This window comes from Prionailurus viverrinus, chromosome X, assembly GCF_022837055.1.
Source record: "Prionailurus viverrinus isolate Anna chromosome X, UM_Priviv_1.0, whole genome shotgun sequence".
NCBI lineage: Eukaryota > Metazoa > Chordata > Mammalia > Carnivora > Felidae > Prionailurus > Prionailurus viverrinus.
Genome location: NC_062579.1, coordinates 52988646 through 53006013, shown reverse-complemented (window position 1 = coordinate 53006013; position 17368 = coordinate 52988646). Strand labels below are relative to the sequence as shown.

The following is a 17368-nucleotide window of genomic DNA, read 5'->3' as shown; positions in this document are numbered from 1 at the left end:
AGGTTTCACCCACCTGAAACCTTCTAAATACAATATCAATGGTGAAAAACCAAAAACAAGAGAGAAAATAAAAACAAGATCATTAGTAAAAGTTCAACAAAGCAATTGAAATTCTTTGGATGTCTATAACATATGGGAATGAGGACAGTCTCAAGTCTGTAATATGGGAAACATGCAGAAGGGAGAGGGTTAATCAGGGCTATTGCATACAGCAGGGATTTTTGCTGGAAGAAAGGCTCTTCGTTTTCTACAAAGACAACTTAATTTTGCTTCCATCTAGTAGGAATATGCTGGCTTGAATTTTCAAATGCACTGATTACAAAAGAAATACATTGCATTTCACTCAAGAGTATGTTCTTGTTCACTAAGTTCTCACAAAAACAGAATAAACATTTTTCAAACTAGGTGTCTCCAGAGCTCTGAAATAAAGAAGTCAGCAACCTAAGGCAGGCGCAATGTCTCAGCCTAAACCGATCTCTAAAGCTGCAGTGAAGTGCAATTCATGTTAGCTGTCCGCTTGGTGGGGTGACAATTAATAGGAGCTTATTCAATATTTGTTCTATAAATTACCAATTAGATTTATCAACTAAGATTGAAATCCATTACAATTCATTAGCTGGAAACCTACATAAAGGTTAATCCAAAGTGTCAGCAGAATTTATGAGCTATGCACTTAAAACTAGTGCCTTTTAACATTAGATGGTGCTGAAAAGCCTTCTCCCTCCCTGATGAAGCAAACAGACAGCTACGCTGCGCATACACTCCACGCATTAGCATGCGCGTGGGGCTCAGAGCAACAGGTGGGAGTTTCAGAAGCATTCTGGTTTCTCCCCACTCCTCACCCCTGCAGCGCGGTTGCGTAAGGTGGCTTGTAACAAGACAATTTCATTTGGAAATTTAATTTACAATTATACCAAAAGCTTTAATAACCCAACCTGATGTTCAAATTCATTATTTGGAAACACAGAATGCTAAAAGCCACCTTTCCACTTTGGCAAGTTTTCTTTCGATCAGTCCATTTCCCAAACAAACCAGCTTTGTCCTTCTGCTTTTTTTTAAGGAGGTAGGGTGGGGAGGAATAAAAGAAGGAAGTAAGGAAGAAAAGAAGGTAGACAACTAGGGTTGGAAAAGAGGAAAAAGGAACTTAGGGAGGGAGTGGGGACAAGAGGGGGCAGGACGTTCCAATTATTAATTTGCAATCATTTTAACAGCCTTTCTTCCACTGTAAAAAGGGTAAGGAAGATGAAGGGAGGAAGGTTAAATAAGAATTTTAAATGCCAGTATTACAGGGTAACATTTGGATGAAATTCTTCTCCACTTACAAGCCACAAAGGACTTAGAAGAGCAGCATTTTCAATGGCACCTGCATCATATAGGAGTCTTGAGCCAAATCACAGGCGCTCTGCTTGTCACCAGCAGGCAAGCCTCAGATTTGAAGGAATGTTACTTATTCCCACATGAGATCATGATGGAGCCCATTGTTATAAAGATGATCTAGCTCAGCAGAAAGGCTCCAAAATGTTCAGGTTCTTGCTTTACCCCCAGATTTAGAACAGAAACGCCAAAGCCTGGCCCTGCTCTAGTCTGAGGTGATTCATGCCGACAGTTTTCCTCAGTTTCATAGGACTGGTTTTTGGAGATAGCTCAATGAAGAGTTGAAGACTTGGCAAAAAGTACAAGTTTTCATAACACTGATGTTTAAATGTGTTCTATCAAACACCTACCTTGGCTTCTTCCAAGCGACCCAGGGCTTTGAGCAGGTTCCCCAGGTCACTGCGAACACAGTACAAATCCTAGAAACCGAGAGATATTCATTAATTATACTGTCGATCAAAAATACCTTGAAATTACTTTTATGCATCTAACTCCCTGCCATTTTCTTCTGTAAACTGAAGACTCTGCTTGACAAATCAAAGTAGAGAACCACAATCCCTCATTCTCAATTCCAAATTCCAAAAAGTTCCCAAAAAACTTATTTGATGATTAAACCTAACCAGAACTGGCGCGAAGCTATGTATAAAATTTACCGATCCCACTTAGTGTGACTATTCACACCTTTTGCTGCAGAAATATAAATGTGTCTTACTAGAAGGTGCTGCTCCAGACCTACCTGGGAGTTTTATACAGATATCACCATCTTTCTAAAATCCTAAAAATCCTGAATTTGGAAATACATTTGATCCCACCAGTTTAAGATAAAAGACCATGGGCCTTACTATAGCTTCTCCTCTCCCTAAATATCAGTCACCTTAAAAAGAAAGGAAAAAAAAGCATTAAATATTTGTTCAACTATTTTGTTCAAAGGTTACAATGAATCACTCCAGTATCAAGGGCCAAAAATTTTCCATGGTGAAAAAAAGTATTTAGCTGTGACTGGCTATCAGCAAACCTACCCTTAGGCTGTCAGGCATATTTAGAAGCCTTGACTTCATTTCAGTATTAGACAGAAGGATTACCATCCAACCAAAGCTTCAATCCTGGCACCTGCCACTAGATTACTCATTAGTATTAAGTGCCATTAGAGTTGAGTGGGTGAATAATGAAAAGCAGTTGACTCTGCTTTTTATTAGCAGCGCAACTGTGTTGCTAGTCATCTGACTCACCAGTCCCTTCATCAGTAAAAAGACTCATCAGAACAGTGAGCTTAAATTTTTGTCCTTGTTTGCCTTTGTTATTCAAATCTATCAGTCAACAAGCACAGACAATGGCAATAAGGAGTAAGCTTATCATTCCAAACTGTTGCATGGGTAAAAGAGCCTTAAATTAAGTCCCAGTAAGTGAATTTTTGCCGATTGTGCCAAAGTATCATCATATATATTACTCTATGAACAACTGTATATGGTTTCCAGAATCCGGTGACCAATTTTACTGATAAACAGCCTTTGTGAATGTATGTTATCATCCATCAAGTGAACCAAGTCAGCCAGCAAAGAACAGGCTGCCAGGGAACACCTTTATGGTTGACCATACTGGGTCAGTTCCATGATCTACCTGATGTGTCCAGTCCATCAAGCAATGACTAGCGTTTTGGGAGAGAGTGACAGTCTCCCACGACCTCAAGTACAAAAGGCTAATACTAATCTTCAAAAAAGAAAAATCATAGGTATCATCAATCTTATTACAAATTTATCCTCCTCTAATGAGTCTAAGCATTTTTAACCCTATTTATACTCTCAGAAGTAATGAATTCTATAACGTTGTTATCTACTTGTATAATTTTTTTCCTAAACTTTAAGGCTACCCTTCTGTTTTGGCCAACCATAACTGAACAATCCAATCTGTTCATACTAGCTACTGCTACACCTGATTATTGTAGTTCTAGATCTTTGGACATCTATCAATTCCTATAACTTTTCTGCCATAAGAATCAAAAATCTTGCAATAAATCTCCAACAGTGACCGGAATGAGCAATTCATTTTAGCCAACAATATTGGGCAACTTTTACCCTCTAGGGTTTTTTTTAATGTTTATTTTTGAGAAAGGGAGCAAGCAGGGGAAGGGCAGAGAGAGAGAGAGGGAAACAGAGGATTCGAAGCAGGCTCTGTGCTGTCAGTGCTCAGCCTAATGCGGGGCTCGAACTCTCGAACAATGAGATCAGGACCTGAGCCTAAGATAGACACTTAACCAACTGAGCCACCCAGGCACCCCTACCCTCTAGTTTCTATAAACTCTTGGATGGTGCCATCCAAGTCCTGACAGTATCTACTTATATTTAGTGATATCATCTTGATCCACTACAGCATACTAAATCAAGTTAACACAATGCCCACAGTTAAAAATAGACTATCTTCAAGATAATAAGATAATCAACAAGGCAATTTTAGAAAAAGGTTAAAATATTTCATATTAAATACAGTATAATACTGAAATCCAATTCTCCCATTTGGAAATCCAAACCTTTACACACAACAGATTTCTAGGAAATTCAAGGGTACCATTATTCCCCCAAAAGTTCAAAACCTAAAACTACTTTAAAATGAATAAGAATTTCCTGTATAACCAGCCCTCCTAAAATAGTATTTCCTGCCTTTCCTCCTACAGCCCCCACCCCTACCCACAACATCTATATATACACATACACACGAAGTAAAATCAGGTTGATAAAAACCTACAGTACAGTAGTTCTCAATCGCCTCTCAAATTAAATTTAAACTCCTCAGCCTCTCTATTCTTTCTAAATCTTCAAATTGACTCTCCTCTACTACACTCACTTCTTGTTACTACTTGACTCACCACTTCAGCCAAGGAAGTCTTCTTGCTATTTACCTTCCTACAGAATGCTTAGGTTATAAGCACCCACTCAAGAAAATCTTCTGATTAATACTCTCTAACAGTAATCATCCAAGGAACTTACGCCCTTTTTCCCTTTATGGGTCAGGTTCTATCTCATGTTATAATCCTCAACTTTTTCTCCCCAGCACATATCACCCCCAATTCCTAATAAAGCACTGCACACACAATAAGCACTCAAATATTTAAATGTGACATTTGCACAGCAAACACAATAAAAAGCAGAGAGAGAAAGATATGGTTTTATACAGTTCATCTGCGTTAAGTGAAGCTCATAACAGTAACAACGTGACAGTAACATGTGATGGTCAGGATGCCAGGAGCTCTCAGTGTTCTGCATCCACAATCAAAGCCAAAGCAACATTTCAACAACTAACAAACCCAGAAACAACACTCCTTAGAGCAACTCAAGGTTATAGCCATTTTACAAAGGACAATTTTATACGTAATTCATAAAAGGGACTGCTGGAACTCTGGTGAGCCATCATGTAGAAGATTACCAGCTGCAGAGGACCTTCAAATACAATGGACTAAAATTTCAGTTAACTTATTAAACCGACATCACAGAAGACAATTCAAAATGTCAAAATATGAAACAGCTCTAGATCTTAAAATTTCTATAATCAAGTCACAGAATAACTTCTATCACTAACTGAAAAAGATAAACACTGCCAAAAACAGGTTCCCAAGAATACCATCGTAACATTTTACCTTTTCACTGCTGCAAAACCAAAATAACCTGATTTTAACTATTTTTCATAGAATGCCAACTATATCTATGATTCAGGACAACAATGCACTGCCAACAAGGACACAACTTAGGAACGGACTCAAGATTCTGTCAGTACTGAATTGACAAAGGCATTTAAGAGTAAGCTGAAATCTAGCTAAGATTAGATATCCTGAAATAAGGTAAAGCATGACTGCTATAGTCTATTTAGGTGAAAAGAAGCAGTTTGCACAATCCTCTTTCCATTCTTACTGGTAAAGGAATAAAAATAAAGCAGCACCTTCCACAAGTAGAAACACAGAACCAGATGGGAATGAATAGCTGTTCAAAGCCTTCACGCAGTAGTCCCATGATGTATTCTATATTCTAGGACTTTTTTCTTTCTTTGGTAGGGCACAAAAACCAGCTTTATGTGGACAGGTTAGATACTAAAAAACATGGTTCTGTCTCTCACTGTAGTTTTCCCTTCTCATCATACTCCTACAATTTGGTATATAGTCAGCAGCAATAGACTGCTCTGCTACATATGTAAACAATTTGAAACCTGAGCCAAGGGGAATCAGAGTTCAAGATGTTTGGGGCCACAGCTATGTAAGTAAAAGGGTACAAGTGAGTTTATACTCAATCAACAAAAGAAGGGTAGAACCAACCCTGATTAATAAAGGGAAAGAGGGGCGCCTGGGTGGCTCAGTCGGTTGAGCATCCGGCTTCGGCTCAGGTCACGATCTCGCGGTCCGTAGGTTCGAGCCCCGCGTCGGGCTCTGGGCTGATGGCTCAGAGCCTGGAGCCTGTTTCCGATTCTGTGTCTCCCTCTCTCTCTGCCCCTCCCCCGTTCATGCTCTGTCTCTCTCTGTCTCAAAAATAAATAAAAAAACGTTAAAAATTTAAAAAAAAAATAAAGGGAAAGAACTTACTGTGACATCTAGGTGCACGAGTGAACTCTGAGCCCTGGCAAGAACAGGGGCCAATTATGGGGGTTTCCCCATAATTTTTTGTAACTAAAGAGTACTGCAATTTATAAAAAGTACTTTGTACTTTTTAAAGAAAAAATTATAAACAGCCACTCAGATTTACCTATGTGTGCATTGAGTATCTCTGAAAAGATACTTAAGAAATTAATTTCATTGGCTACCTCCAAGAAGGGTAGCTGGAAGACTTCCCTGTATCCATACAAAAAGCAATTAACATACATACATAACTAATGTTAAACTCAAAATTAACTGGAAAAATAATCATTAAAAGATGTCTTGATAAAAAGCGATTTCAGATCTTTGCACAAGCTATGAAATTAAGCTGCAGTTTCCTAACCTGTAAAATAGGGATAAAGAGACAGCAGGACATGATCAATGGTTTTCAAATGGTATTTAAGGGCTGTGTGCCCGTTGGGCACATCATTCCCTTTTTAATCTTTTATTTCTTCTCTCTTCTGTGTTTCCTTTCAAGATATTCAAGCTCAATTAAAAGAAACAAACAAAAAAGAGACAAAAAAACAGACTCTGAAATATAGAGAACAAAGTGATGGTTGCCAGAGAGGAGGAGGAATAGGTGAAAGGGATTAAGCGTATACTTATTGTGGGGCACCTGGGTGGCTCAGTCAGTTGGGTGACCAACTCTTGATTTCAGCTCAGGTCTCGCATGATCTCATGGTTCTTGGGACTACTGTTAGTGGGAGGACTGCTTGGGACTCTCTCTCTCTCCGCCCCTTCCCCAGCTTCCACATGCATGCCCTCTCTCTCAAACATTTAAAAAAAAAAAAAAAAAAAAAAAAAACTTAGGGGCGCTGCCTGGGTGGCTCAATCGGTTAAGCATCCGACTTCAACTTAGGTCATGATCTCACAGTTCCAGAGTTCAAGCCCTGCATCGGACTCTGTGCTGACAGCTCAGAGCCTGGAGCCTACTTTGGATTCTGTATCTCCTTCTCTCTCTCTCTGCCTCTCCCCTGCTCGCTCTCTGTCTCTGTCTCTGTCTCTCTCCCTCTCCAAAATTAAGTAAGCATTACAAAAAAGTACTTATTGTGATGAGCACTGAGTATAGAATTGTTGAATCATTACACTTTACAGGTGAAACTAATAACTGTATGTTAATTATACTTGAATTTTTAAAAAAATGTTACCAGGAGAAAAAGAATGACATTTAGGCTCAGGTTTTAATACCTTACTTCACCATTACTAGCTGTGTGATCAAGAAAGTTACATTACCCCTATTTTTTTTTAATTCGTAAAATTTGCAATAATACCATCTACCTCAAAGGACCATTGTAAACATTAAGATCAACATCTGAAACAACTGGCACAGTGTCTGAGGACATAGCAGCCCTTCAACAAATGGTACGTAACATAATTACTTATTAAGTACTTCCAGAGTTGCTGCAATACTAAACGTTGACTACTTAGCTTGGTTACACATTCTTGATTTTTTCTGGATTCCTACACTCCCTCTATCATTACCTCTTAAGTTTGCATCTATCTTCTTTCCCCAACTACATTAAAAGTTCTGAGGGTAAGTCTTACTTTTTTTTTTTATGACTCTTTCAGAGACCCTAATACAGTGTGAACGTAACATCTGCCAGTTGGGCCTCACCTGTTCGCCAGAAAACATCTGCAGTTTAGACACAACAATTTAAGAACTAATCAAAGACCTGCTTTGGATTCTACCACCTCCATTCTACCACTTTTAATTATGTTGAAAGAAGAAAAAGAATTAAGACACTAAGAAATTTTGCAACCTAGTTTCCATGACACTGATCCACACAGTGGCATTTTAACTATTTTATATTAAAGATTAAGGCCCTTTATCCACTACTCCTTGAAAATCAATTAACTGTTACAAATACCTATCAGAATGTATCCAAATTTATTCAAAACAACCCAAAGAAACAATGTCAAATGTTCTGTACTTTTACAGGCATAAAAATAGATGTAGAGTTCCTTTCAAGAAGGATAATTTTTACATTTCAATGTAACTTGCTAGATAAAATGAATTTTTTAAAACATAATGCAGACCGGTCAAAGCAATTTCACCATTTTAAGTAAACTAACATTTCTAAACTCTTTATTCCATGCAAAAGAAAAGGCCTACTTAATGTCTGAAGTAGCAGGCTATGTTTCTTTCTGGGCTTCTGTAAAGGGAAAATAATAACCATTAAAATTTTACTCACAGGATTGTACTGAAGAGCAGAGACATAAGCTTGCACTGCCCCTTCCATGTCACCTGCTGCTACCAATGCAGCTGCCAGGTTAATATAACCATCGATGAAATCTGGTTTGAGACGCAATGCATGCCGGTAATGCTCAATCGCTTCCTGCAACTGCCCTCTTTCCTTGTACACGTTCCCCAAATTTGAATAGGCTTCTGCCAGAAGGGGGTTCTGTTTAATCGCCAGAGTGCTAAAGTGAGCAGATCTGGAAAAAGTGAAAAGTGTTGGCACATGGGTATGCATGTTACACAAGAGGGTACGGCCCATAAGCAACTCAGTTTCTGAAGATCCTGTGCTATTATTGCTAGTTATGTAACAATACATTGTCTTTTAACTAGTGTATAGTAAGAAAACTTTTGGAAATCAAAGTTCTAAATTTCAAATCAGAATCCTTTTTTCTTAGGAGATAAAATTCTTACTAAAGTCTTATTACCGAACTGCCACATAGGAAGCCATGAACACTAAGAATGAAAATGCTATGTGCAGGACTTTCATCTCATCTTCCATTTCTTAACATATAATGACACACATCTTTAAATGTCTAAATAAGCCAGAATGGCAATCTATTAAAAGGATAAGAACACAGATTCCTCCCTTTTGATTAATTCAGCTGATTAGCTAAAAGTAGCATATCATAATGACTTGTGCATTTGCAACTTCAACCACATATGCATCTCCTAACACAGCAATATATACCCTCATTTCTGAGCATTTCCATTCCTCAAGCTGACACATCTTACAAAGGTGAGACTGGATGCTCAGATGCACACTAAGAATAATTTATTTTCTGAACAAAGAAAGCAGATGTAGGTGGGGGGAAAAAAGCCAGAAAAGGTCCCTAGCCATACTGACAATATAACCAGCACCACAAAAGGGAGAAAAACTGGCAGCTGGGCATGTCACAAGTGGGCAAAAGAGCAGATGTGCGTTGGTGGCTCAGATGAAACCCAGTACTGGAAAAATTTCCAGTTCAAATATTTAAGTATCATTTTTTAGGCTCAACACCCAGAGGCAGCAATCACCAGCAGGTACCCCCCCCCCCATCTCCTACCTGTCCAGCCTTCGACACTGGAAGTGTATAGATGAAAGTAATAAAAGCACACCAGTATTGTCTGGCTCTTGTCTCCAGAGCTGCATGCAGTGTCTCTCAGCTGCCTCAAAATCTCCTGCCTGATATTCTCGATGTGCCAACTCAGCTAACCCTTGGAAGGAAAGCATACGTTTCGTTGGTTCTGGAGAATCATCAAAACATTTGAGGGAAGGAGGGGGGAAAACAAAAAGTTAGAAATGCAAACAAAAAAATGTAAAAATATGGTATATTAAACTCAAAGATGAAAACGCTTGAAACTATGTAAAGCACTAGAGTGTTCTGCACTTTATTTATACCCCCAAGTTAACATCAGGTGCAGAAGTGGTATTTTTAGAATTCAGCATTAACTTTTCTTTCCCAGACTAGACAGAAACATTTACTTCCAAATAAGATTACATTTTATGAACAAATATACTTTGTACTTTTAAATTATAAATCAGAGGTAGCATCTAAAGATTCACTACACATTATTCCTTACACCTTAGTTAACATACAGAAACAAAACACAAAACGTGATTTGCAAAGTCACAAAGATTTAATGATGTCAGAATAACCTACTGGAAACAGAATACTCTGTCCCATGCTTTAGGTTGGATTTGCGGGAGGTGGGGGGTGGAGTACTGGTAACTCTCTTAACCTGAGTAGCAACACCAGATGTGTTTTTAACTCTTAAAATTACATTGATGTTTTTGCAGATTTCACAACTTAACTGCTTGATTCAATTAAGGGATACACTAGAAACCAGAAGAGGGGGAAAAACCCTGAAAGTAAAGGTGCTATTTTCAAAACAGCTGATAAACAAGATGAATTAGTCTCTCAAGAGCCCAAATATTTAAAAGGGTCATCAGACATTTTAAATAAAGACCCACAATTATATCGCTCCTCTATTACCCCAAATTCACAATGGAAACCAAATTAGCTAAATCCCACCCACACTGGTTTAAGACTAGCATTTTCCGAAGAGCTCTGACACCGACTAAAGGATCAAGACATTGCAAACAACCCTACATAAACCAAGCAGTCGCCTACAACTGCAACAGTTTTTTAAAAGAATGGGGAAATGCTAAAGTATATAACCACTGGATAAAATGTGACAGAATGAATAACAAATGAAAAGCATTTTGCTGCATCTGACTTAAATCAGATACATAAAGACTAAGGGTGCAGCTAAAGCCCAGAGAGGGGAGAAAAACAAGAAACTGCCTAAGTCTCGATTGTAAACACTTAAACAATGACACATTACTAGGAAGTTGACCATAGCACTTTCATTAGGAGGTTGGAATGGGAAATGATGTACAAATTACTTAAATTCTACCAAGGTCATAGGGACAAGCTCAAACTTTAGCCTAGCTCCCCAACCATCAGAGCTGGCAAGTTATCTGTATACTCAGGAAAGCAAAGTAAATTTCCTGACAGAATGTAAAGCTGACCACTACACCACAGCAGCGACTTGCATCCAAACCTGGGTGAGGTTCTACCCCAAACAGAAGCTAGAGAATCAATTACACTTTAGACCAGTCTCTAGAACTTCCTAGCTCCTTAACACATCACTTTATCAACTTTTCAAAGCCCCTTATCTCCTAATATTAACACTTGAAATGACAACTTCCTCAAATAAAATAACACACACAGAAAAGGCCAAGCTACTACAGAATCTTAAATCTTTCAGAATCCCTGGAAGGGGAATACCCACTAATTATTAACCCCACTACCTACAATCTCGTGAATAAGATACAACTGAAGATTCGCCTACTACTTGCTGCAGAATGTCCAAAAATAATAAAACCCTTGACATATCTCAACTGAGAAAAAAACAAAATAACTTCGTGGGAAACCTTAGAACCACAGCCCAGTTCCCCCCCTTCCGCCCCAAATAGCCTCAATAAGGAAAGGCAGCTGAAGGACACTCCTATAATTTGGTTCTCTTATTTTTAGTACCGAATGCTCTCGACTGAATGGTCTAAAAGGGCAACCGCCTTGCACTTGTGCAGCTACACTCCAGTTGCTTTACAAACTCTTCAAGCAGGGATGAAAACTTAAAAAAAAATAACATACCCTATGAATAAAGAGATACCAAGCTAAAGAATGGGGATGGAAGACCCAGAGGAGGCGGCGGAAGAATACAAGGAGAAAGTAACACAAAGCAGGAATTCGGCGGGCAGGGTAGTCAACGCCAAAGCACCAGCGCCGGGCCGGTTTATCCCCAAGGATAGGAAGTGGCCCGCAGGGCTGGCAACCTCGCAAAGGAAAGGGTGTGGTTCCCCGCGGGAGGGGAGGGAAGACGGGGTGGGAGATCCAGGCTGGGGGCAGCGGGTGGAATCGGGCGGTGGCCAAAGGAACCCCTGGAAATTTCCAATCGAGGCCGGGGCCGCTCGACCGAAGGAACACCAAAAAGGCGCTGCCCAGCGGGGCGCCGCTCAGTATCCCCTCTTCCGAGGTTACTTACAGCACACCCAAGGAGCTTTTGCTCGTCCTCGGGTGATGCAAAGTGAGGCTATGACTACATCGGAATGGCACCCCCGCCCTAGACTGACAGAAAAGAACCAAATCCGGCTAGGGGGAAAGGGCTGGGGTGGGGGGCGGTCCTGGAGGGGGGGCGGTAGGCCGAACTGGGGGGGAAAACGGGCTGCGAAGGAGAGGGAAAGGGCAGGGATTCCAACGCTGTCCATTCCGAGACATTCTAAGCGCGCACGTGTGGTAGAAGCGTCCCGAGAGAGTAGGAAGCTAGAAAATTGATGGGATTAAAAAAGCAAAAAATGGAAGCAAAAAGCGAACAAGAAAGAGGAAATGTTTGAGGAGCGAACAGCGGAAAACCCGAACAGATGCCGGTAGACTACGAAAAGCTCAGCAATGCCGCCGATGTGATGGGGATGGCTAGGGGAAAGGAAGGGAGTGACGAGAGGTAGACGACGGCGCGAGACCCCAAAGGGGCTTCTGCCAAGGTAGAACGGACACCGGTACCTGTGCTGTCGGCCACGTTGCCCACGGAAGACGCCATCTGGAGCTTCTTGAAGGAGAACGAGAAGGGGGTAGTTGACCTACTGCCGCCACTACTGGCAAGAATGTTTCTGGAGGTAGTAAGTAAGAGGGCAGCAGACACACCAGTATTTTGGCAGGCGTAAGCGGCGGCAGCAGTTACAGGCTTCGAACCTTAGAACTCTGGTTGGCCATCTACCTCTCACGGTCTTGAAATGGCGGCGACGGCTCCTCGGCTGAAACAACACGGGCCGGAACTACTTTCTGTTACAATCAAGTACCAGCGCGGAGGTAGCGCGGTAACCAGCGCAACCGACAAAATGACTATAATCAATGTCGCTAGCTCTTGTGTAACCTTCCGCCCGGGCCCATTGCGACAAACACGATTGTGGCGAGAGCGCATGCGAGCAACCCTGTCAACCTTACTCGTGGTTAGGGCACCGTCTGGGGCAGGAGCGGCCAAGTTTTTCAATAGCGAAGCGGAGGCTTAAAAAGAAACCCGTCTATAAAACGAAAATATTTTTGCCGGAGTTATACAGTCTATTACCTACCCAAGAGAGATTTTAAGGTAAATGCCAGAGGCGTCTAAAAAAATCTCGTCAACTGTATTCGTGTAAAAATCGATAGTTACAAGGTTGATGGATCAACCTGAGCAAGTGAATTTAAATGTTTATATTTCACAGACTGAACTGTTGTTTGAAACGATGGCGGAGAAGGTTATGATTTGAACAAGTCTTAATTCTGACTCCAGCCACTGATTTAAGCACTTCGATGAAAAACACTGATAAGTTTCACAGGGCCAAATGACCCAAACATCTCAGATGTTAGCCATATAGCCGGAAATTTCAAAATCGTTTTGGTGTTCAGCGTAGTTCTGCCCACGGTATTGAGGCAAATGCTTCAAATGCCTTGGCATTCCAAAGGCAACCATAAAAATGTTAAAGATGATTCATATTCGTCAAAATCCTTCACTCCCTTCGGACTTGTGACTTCATTTCCATCATACAGCTTTGCAAATCCTAACAATCGATGATTCCATTTAGCTCAAGGCAGCTCGACAATGACAGATGAATTCACTTGCCATCTACCTAAAACCACACATCTACATTGAGTCTGAACTGCCTCCACTTCCTTGGACAAATCACCTCTTATGATCCCCCAGTAGTTTCAAGTCCATTGTTCAGATATTTTGTAACATAGGTATTAATCTGTATCTCCTTGCACAAAGGATTTAAGGTACCTTGCCATATCAGCAAGAAATTATTATAAGCTCGTGGAGGCAACAAGGTGGATCTCTCAGAGCCTTTTATTTCAAAGTTACCCTTGATCTAAGAAAACAGGTCAGTATATTTCTTTTAAACCTTTCTACTACCTAGTCATTTGACTACATTAAAATAAAAAAAAAAAACTAAGCCCTCCAGTTCTGCTTCAGTTTCTTCAAGACAGCTCACAAACTGTTAATTATGCATATGAGCACAGAGAAAATTCATATGAGAATTTCTTCCATCACATCCAATAATTAAGAGTCACATGCAATGAAAAAGACAAAGTTCACTCCACAAACTCTTGCTGAAAATTGGGTACCACTTTCTTCTCTCAAATTGATTTAACCTGGAAAGCCTTTTCTCCCCCTCTTATTACGAGTGCCCCACCTGTGGTAAATAAACTCAGCTTTTCAACTTTTAGAACAGACTTCTCAGATGCCACTGGCAGATGTTTAGGCCTTACTGATCAGTGGGTGCTAGCTGATTAAGTAAAATTCTTTTTGTCGTTCAATGCCAGGTCCTGTTCCCTGTCAGGTAGGTTATTTGGCCTATCCATACTTGTGATCTGAGTTTCCTTACCCTGAGGGAAGAGTCAGAGAATGTTATGATACATTTCCTTGCTGTGGAAAGCTGGATGGTGGGGCTCACAGTGGTTCCATAGGGAAAAAACCCAGCTGAACTCTCAAGAACCCCCTCCAGGTACCTTCCAGGCATAGCACCTGGAAGGTTTAGTTTGAAGGATTTACTCAATAGATAAACATGCCGTCTTTGGCCAGTCCAGTAAATTTACTAGAGTCTCTGTGCCAGGCACCGCGGGGAACACAAAAAATCAACAAGACCAGATCTTGCCCCCAAGGAACTTGAAGCCCAGTTAGGTAGACACTAAAAAGCCACTAGAGCATAAAACAGAAGAGTATTATTTAGGTGATAAATTACATTCAGGTCTATAAATATCTGGGGGAGGGAATAGACACTTCAGGCTGGAGGAGAGTGACCAAGAAGGCCGGACGCGGGCAGTGAAGAGGGTGCTTTTGTGTATTCTCTTTCACACAGATTTCTGTGGATTTTTTTTCTCCCTTTTATGTGCCGCAATTCTAAATTCAGAATCATCTGAAATAAACCAGCAGCTTCTTCCACCCCAATGCAAAACTTTGTTTTCCCACTAACATCGCGAGTGGCGCATTAGGTTTTTGTTACCGTGTAGCAAACGACCACAAATGTAGCGGCTCCAAAGAGCACCCGTTTCTCCGCGCTCGCGCCAGCTCCGGGCGAGGGAGCGGGAGTCACGCTCTGTCCGCGGCCGCCGCCTCCCGCCGCGCCGCTGCCGCCGGAAAAATGGCTCCAGAGGTTCAACGAAGCTGCAGAAACACACAGATGTCGACCCGCGGGCTCTCCAGATGTTCGGGGATAACATTCCAGAGAGAGAGATTGATCCCTCGGGGTCCGCAAACTAGCCACCACGAAGAAAATCCGTCTTAAACCCTTCCAGAAATATTTGAACCTGAATAAAAGTCCACGAGAAAACGGACTTCACGGTAGTACAAGAACCATCAGTAGCCAGTTTGGAAGTTTGGGAGTTTGGAAAACACAATGCCTTATTTGGTAGCCGCTAAGACGGAGATGTGAACAGCTGTGATTATCAACGGTCGAGATGAAAAAGTTGGGGAAAAAAATAGATCAAAGAGTGAAACCTTAATGGGTACATTTAAAAGGCTGCTTTCTGCAGAACAAAAGCAGGAAGGCTAGGGGAGCACACACTCTAGGAGCTCTGCCAATTGAGGATACCTTTTCCTCTCCTCAGCACTGATACTCTTTAAAGGTGTGCGCGCGCTCAGGGGCTCCAGGGTGGCTCAGGTCATGATCTCACCGCTCGTGGGTTCAAGCCCTACACCCGGCTCTCTGCTGTCAGCACAGAGCCCGCTTTGGATCCTCTGTCTCTATCCTTCTCCTCTATCCTTCTCCCTTTCTCACTCAGACACACTCTCTCTCAAAATAAACATTAAAAAAAAAAAAAGATTCAAAGACCAATAAAGTCTGCTTCTCTTGATGGCAACCATCACTACAGTCTCACCGGTGGCCTCTTGACCCACAAACTCTGAAGAGAGGTGTTTCAAAATGCAGGAGGCAAGAGTCAAAGCTTTGGTTCATCCAGCATGGAATGATCTTTGAAAAGATTTTCACAACCTAAGGAACTGCGTGCCAAGAACAAAAGAATTCACCAAAGAGTTCAGAATCTCAGAAGAGAGATTTGCATCGTCACCTCAATGAACACGTGTCTGTACTTACTGGACCTACACGTCAGTACTGCATTCAGTGTTCTGTGCCTGTAGGTGAAGGGATGTGTTCTTTGGAAGGATCATCCAGCTATTGTCTGATCAGTTCTTCTCCCATGGAAGTTTCTGCAGTTCCTTCTCAAGTGGGAGGGAACTCTTTCTCTGAAAATGGAAGTCAGGTGGACCAGGGCCTACAGTCATTGCCCCAGAGATCTTTGTGGATCAGTCTGTGAATGGCTTGCTGACACTATAGGCATCACATTGCAGAGCCCAAGAGTAAGTCATGACGATGTCCCTCCACGCTCACCATTACTACCTCCAATGTGGAATACTCAAATCCAAAGCAACTTTAGTGGACTCACTGGCACAGATGTCCTTGTGTCTAACAGTATGTGCTATCATTTCAATGTTGGTCCTGACTCTGCTCCTGGGGTTGCAAGAGTTTATGAGTCAATGGAAAGTAGTGGTCTTATGGTTGTGACAAGAATGACAGAGGTGCTGAAAAAACTTGTGAACTAAAGATGGTCCTGGGAACTGGTCACATGCTGGGAGGCAGAAAGGAATCTAGTAAATGTGCCAGATGGTGCTTTTCTTGTTCTGGATAGTTCTGATGACTGTTATCTTTTAAGCTCAAGCTTTCACTCCCATGGTGAAACATATCACACTAGAATTGAGCAAACAGTCGGTTTCGCTTTTGTGAACAACCAGATGTGGATGGACAATTCCTGATCTAAATAAATATTCAACCAGGGACTCTGAAAATAGAGCTTTTCGTTATTCAGGGCCTCCGTTGCCTGAATCTGCCATTTACCCTTTTCAAACTGACCAGTTGGGTGTTGTGATTCATGCAGGTGCGTTCTTTGCAATACCTGCCTCATTTTGTTATGTTTCTGTATACCAAAATAGACTTAATTCAAAAACTGCCTTTGCCAACAAAATGAAGGATTATGGACAGGAACAGCATTAATGAACATTAGCAGAACCCTACATCTTGCACTTTTTGAGTTCAAGAAAAAGATTGAAATATAGTTTGCAAACTTTCATTGCTATTAAAAACTTTTGCTGCTACAACTGTTACAGTTTTCAGTGCAAAGAGTAATCAATTTGCTTAGGGGCGGGGAAGTGTCAGCAAGTTATCATGCGTTTATTTTGGGTTCTTTAAAAAGAAAAGTCTTGGGGACGCCTGGGTGGCTCAGTCGGTTGGGCCACTTCGGCTCAGGTCATGATCTCACAGCTTGTGAGTTTGCATCCGGCTCTGTGTTGACAGCTCAGAGCCTGGAGCCTGCTTCTGATTCTGTGTCTCCCCCACTCTCTGCCCCTCCCCAACTCGTGCTATGTCTCTCTCTGTCTCAGAAATAAATAAACATTAAAAAAAATTAAAAAAAAGAAAAAGAAAAGTCTTGAAGTTTTAAAAGTGTGAAGTATGAGGGCACCTGAGTGGCTCACTCCGTTGAGCATCTGACTCTTGATTTAGGCGCAGGTCATGATCCGAAGATCTTGGGTGGAGTCCTGCATCAGGCTCCGTGCTGGGTGTGGAGACTGCTTAA

General features: G+C 41.3%; 1 protein-coding gene and 1 pseudogene across 3 annotated transcripts in view; one reads left to right on the top strand and one right to left on the bottom strand.

Annotated features, from left to right (window-relative positions):
* The window catches only part of OGT (O-linked N-acetylglucosamine (GlcNAc) transferase), a 36217-nt gene extending 23681 nt beyond the window's left edge, over positions 1 to 12536 (bottom strand). The window contains exons 1-4 of one of the 3 annotated variants that reach the window (XM_047843412.1): positions 12269 to 12536; positions 9269 to 9449; positions 8179 to 8422; positions 1725 to 1793 (exon numbers count right to left, since the gene is read on the bottom strand). In XM_047843412.1, coding sequence (XP_047699368.1) covers positions 1725 to 1793; positions 8179 to 8422; positions 9269 to 9449; positions 12269 to 12305 — 531 coding nt within the window. In that variant the 5' untranslated portion in view covers positions 12306 to 12536. Of the gene's footprint in view, positions 1 to 1724; positions 1794 to 8178; positions 8423 to 9268; positions 9450 to 12268 lie in introns of those variants that run through there. The other 2 variants (XM_047843413.1, XM_047843414.1) reach the window with 2 other exon arrangements.
* LOC125156978 (suppressor of cytokine signaling 6-like) lies at positions 12499 to 16788 on the top strand (annotated as a pseudogene).
* Positions 16789 to 17368: the final 580 nt, after the last annotated feature.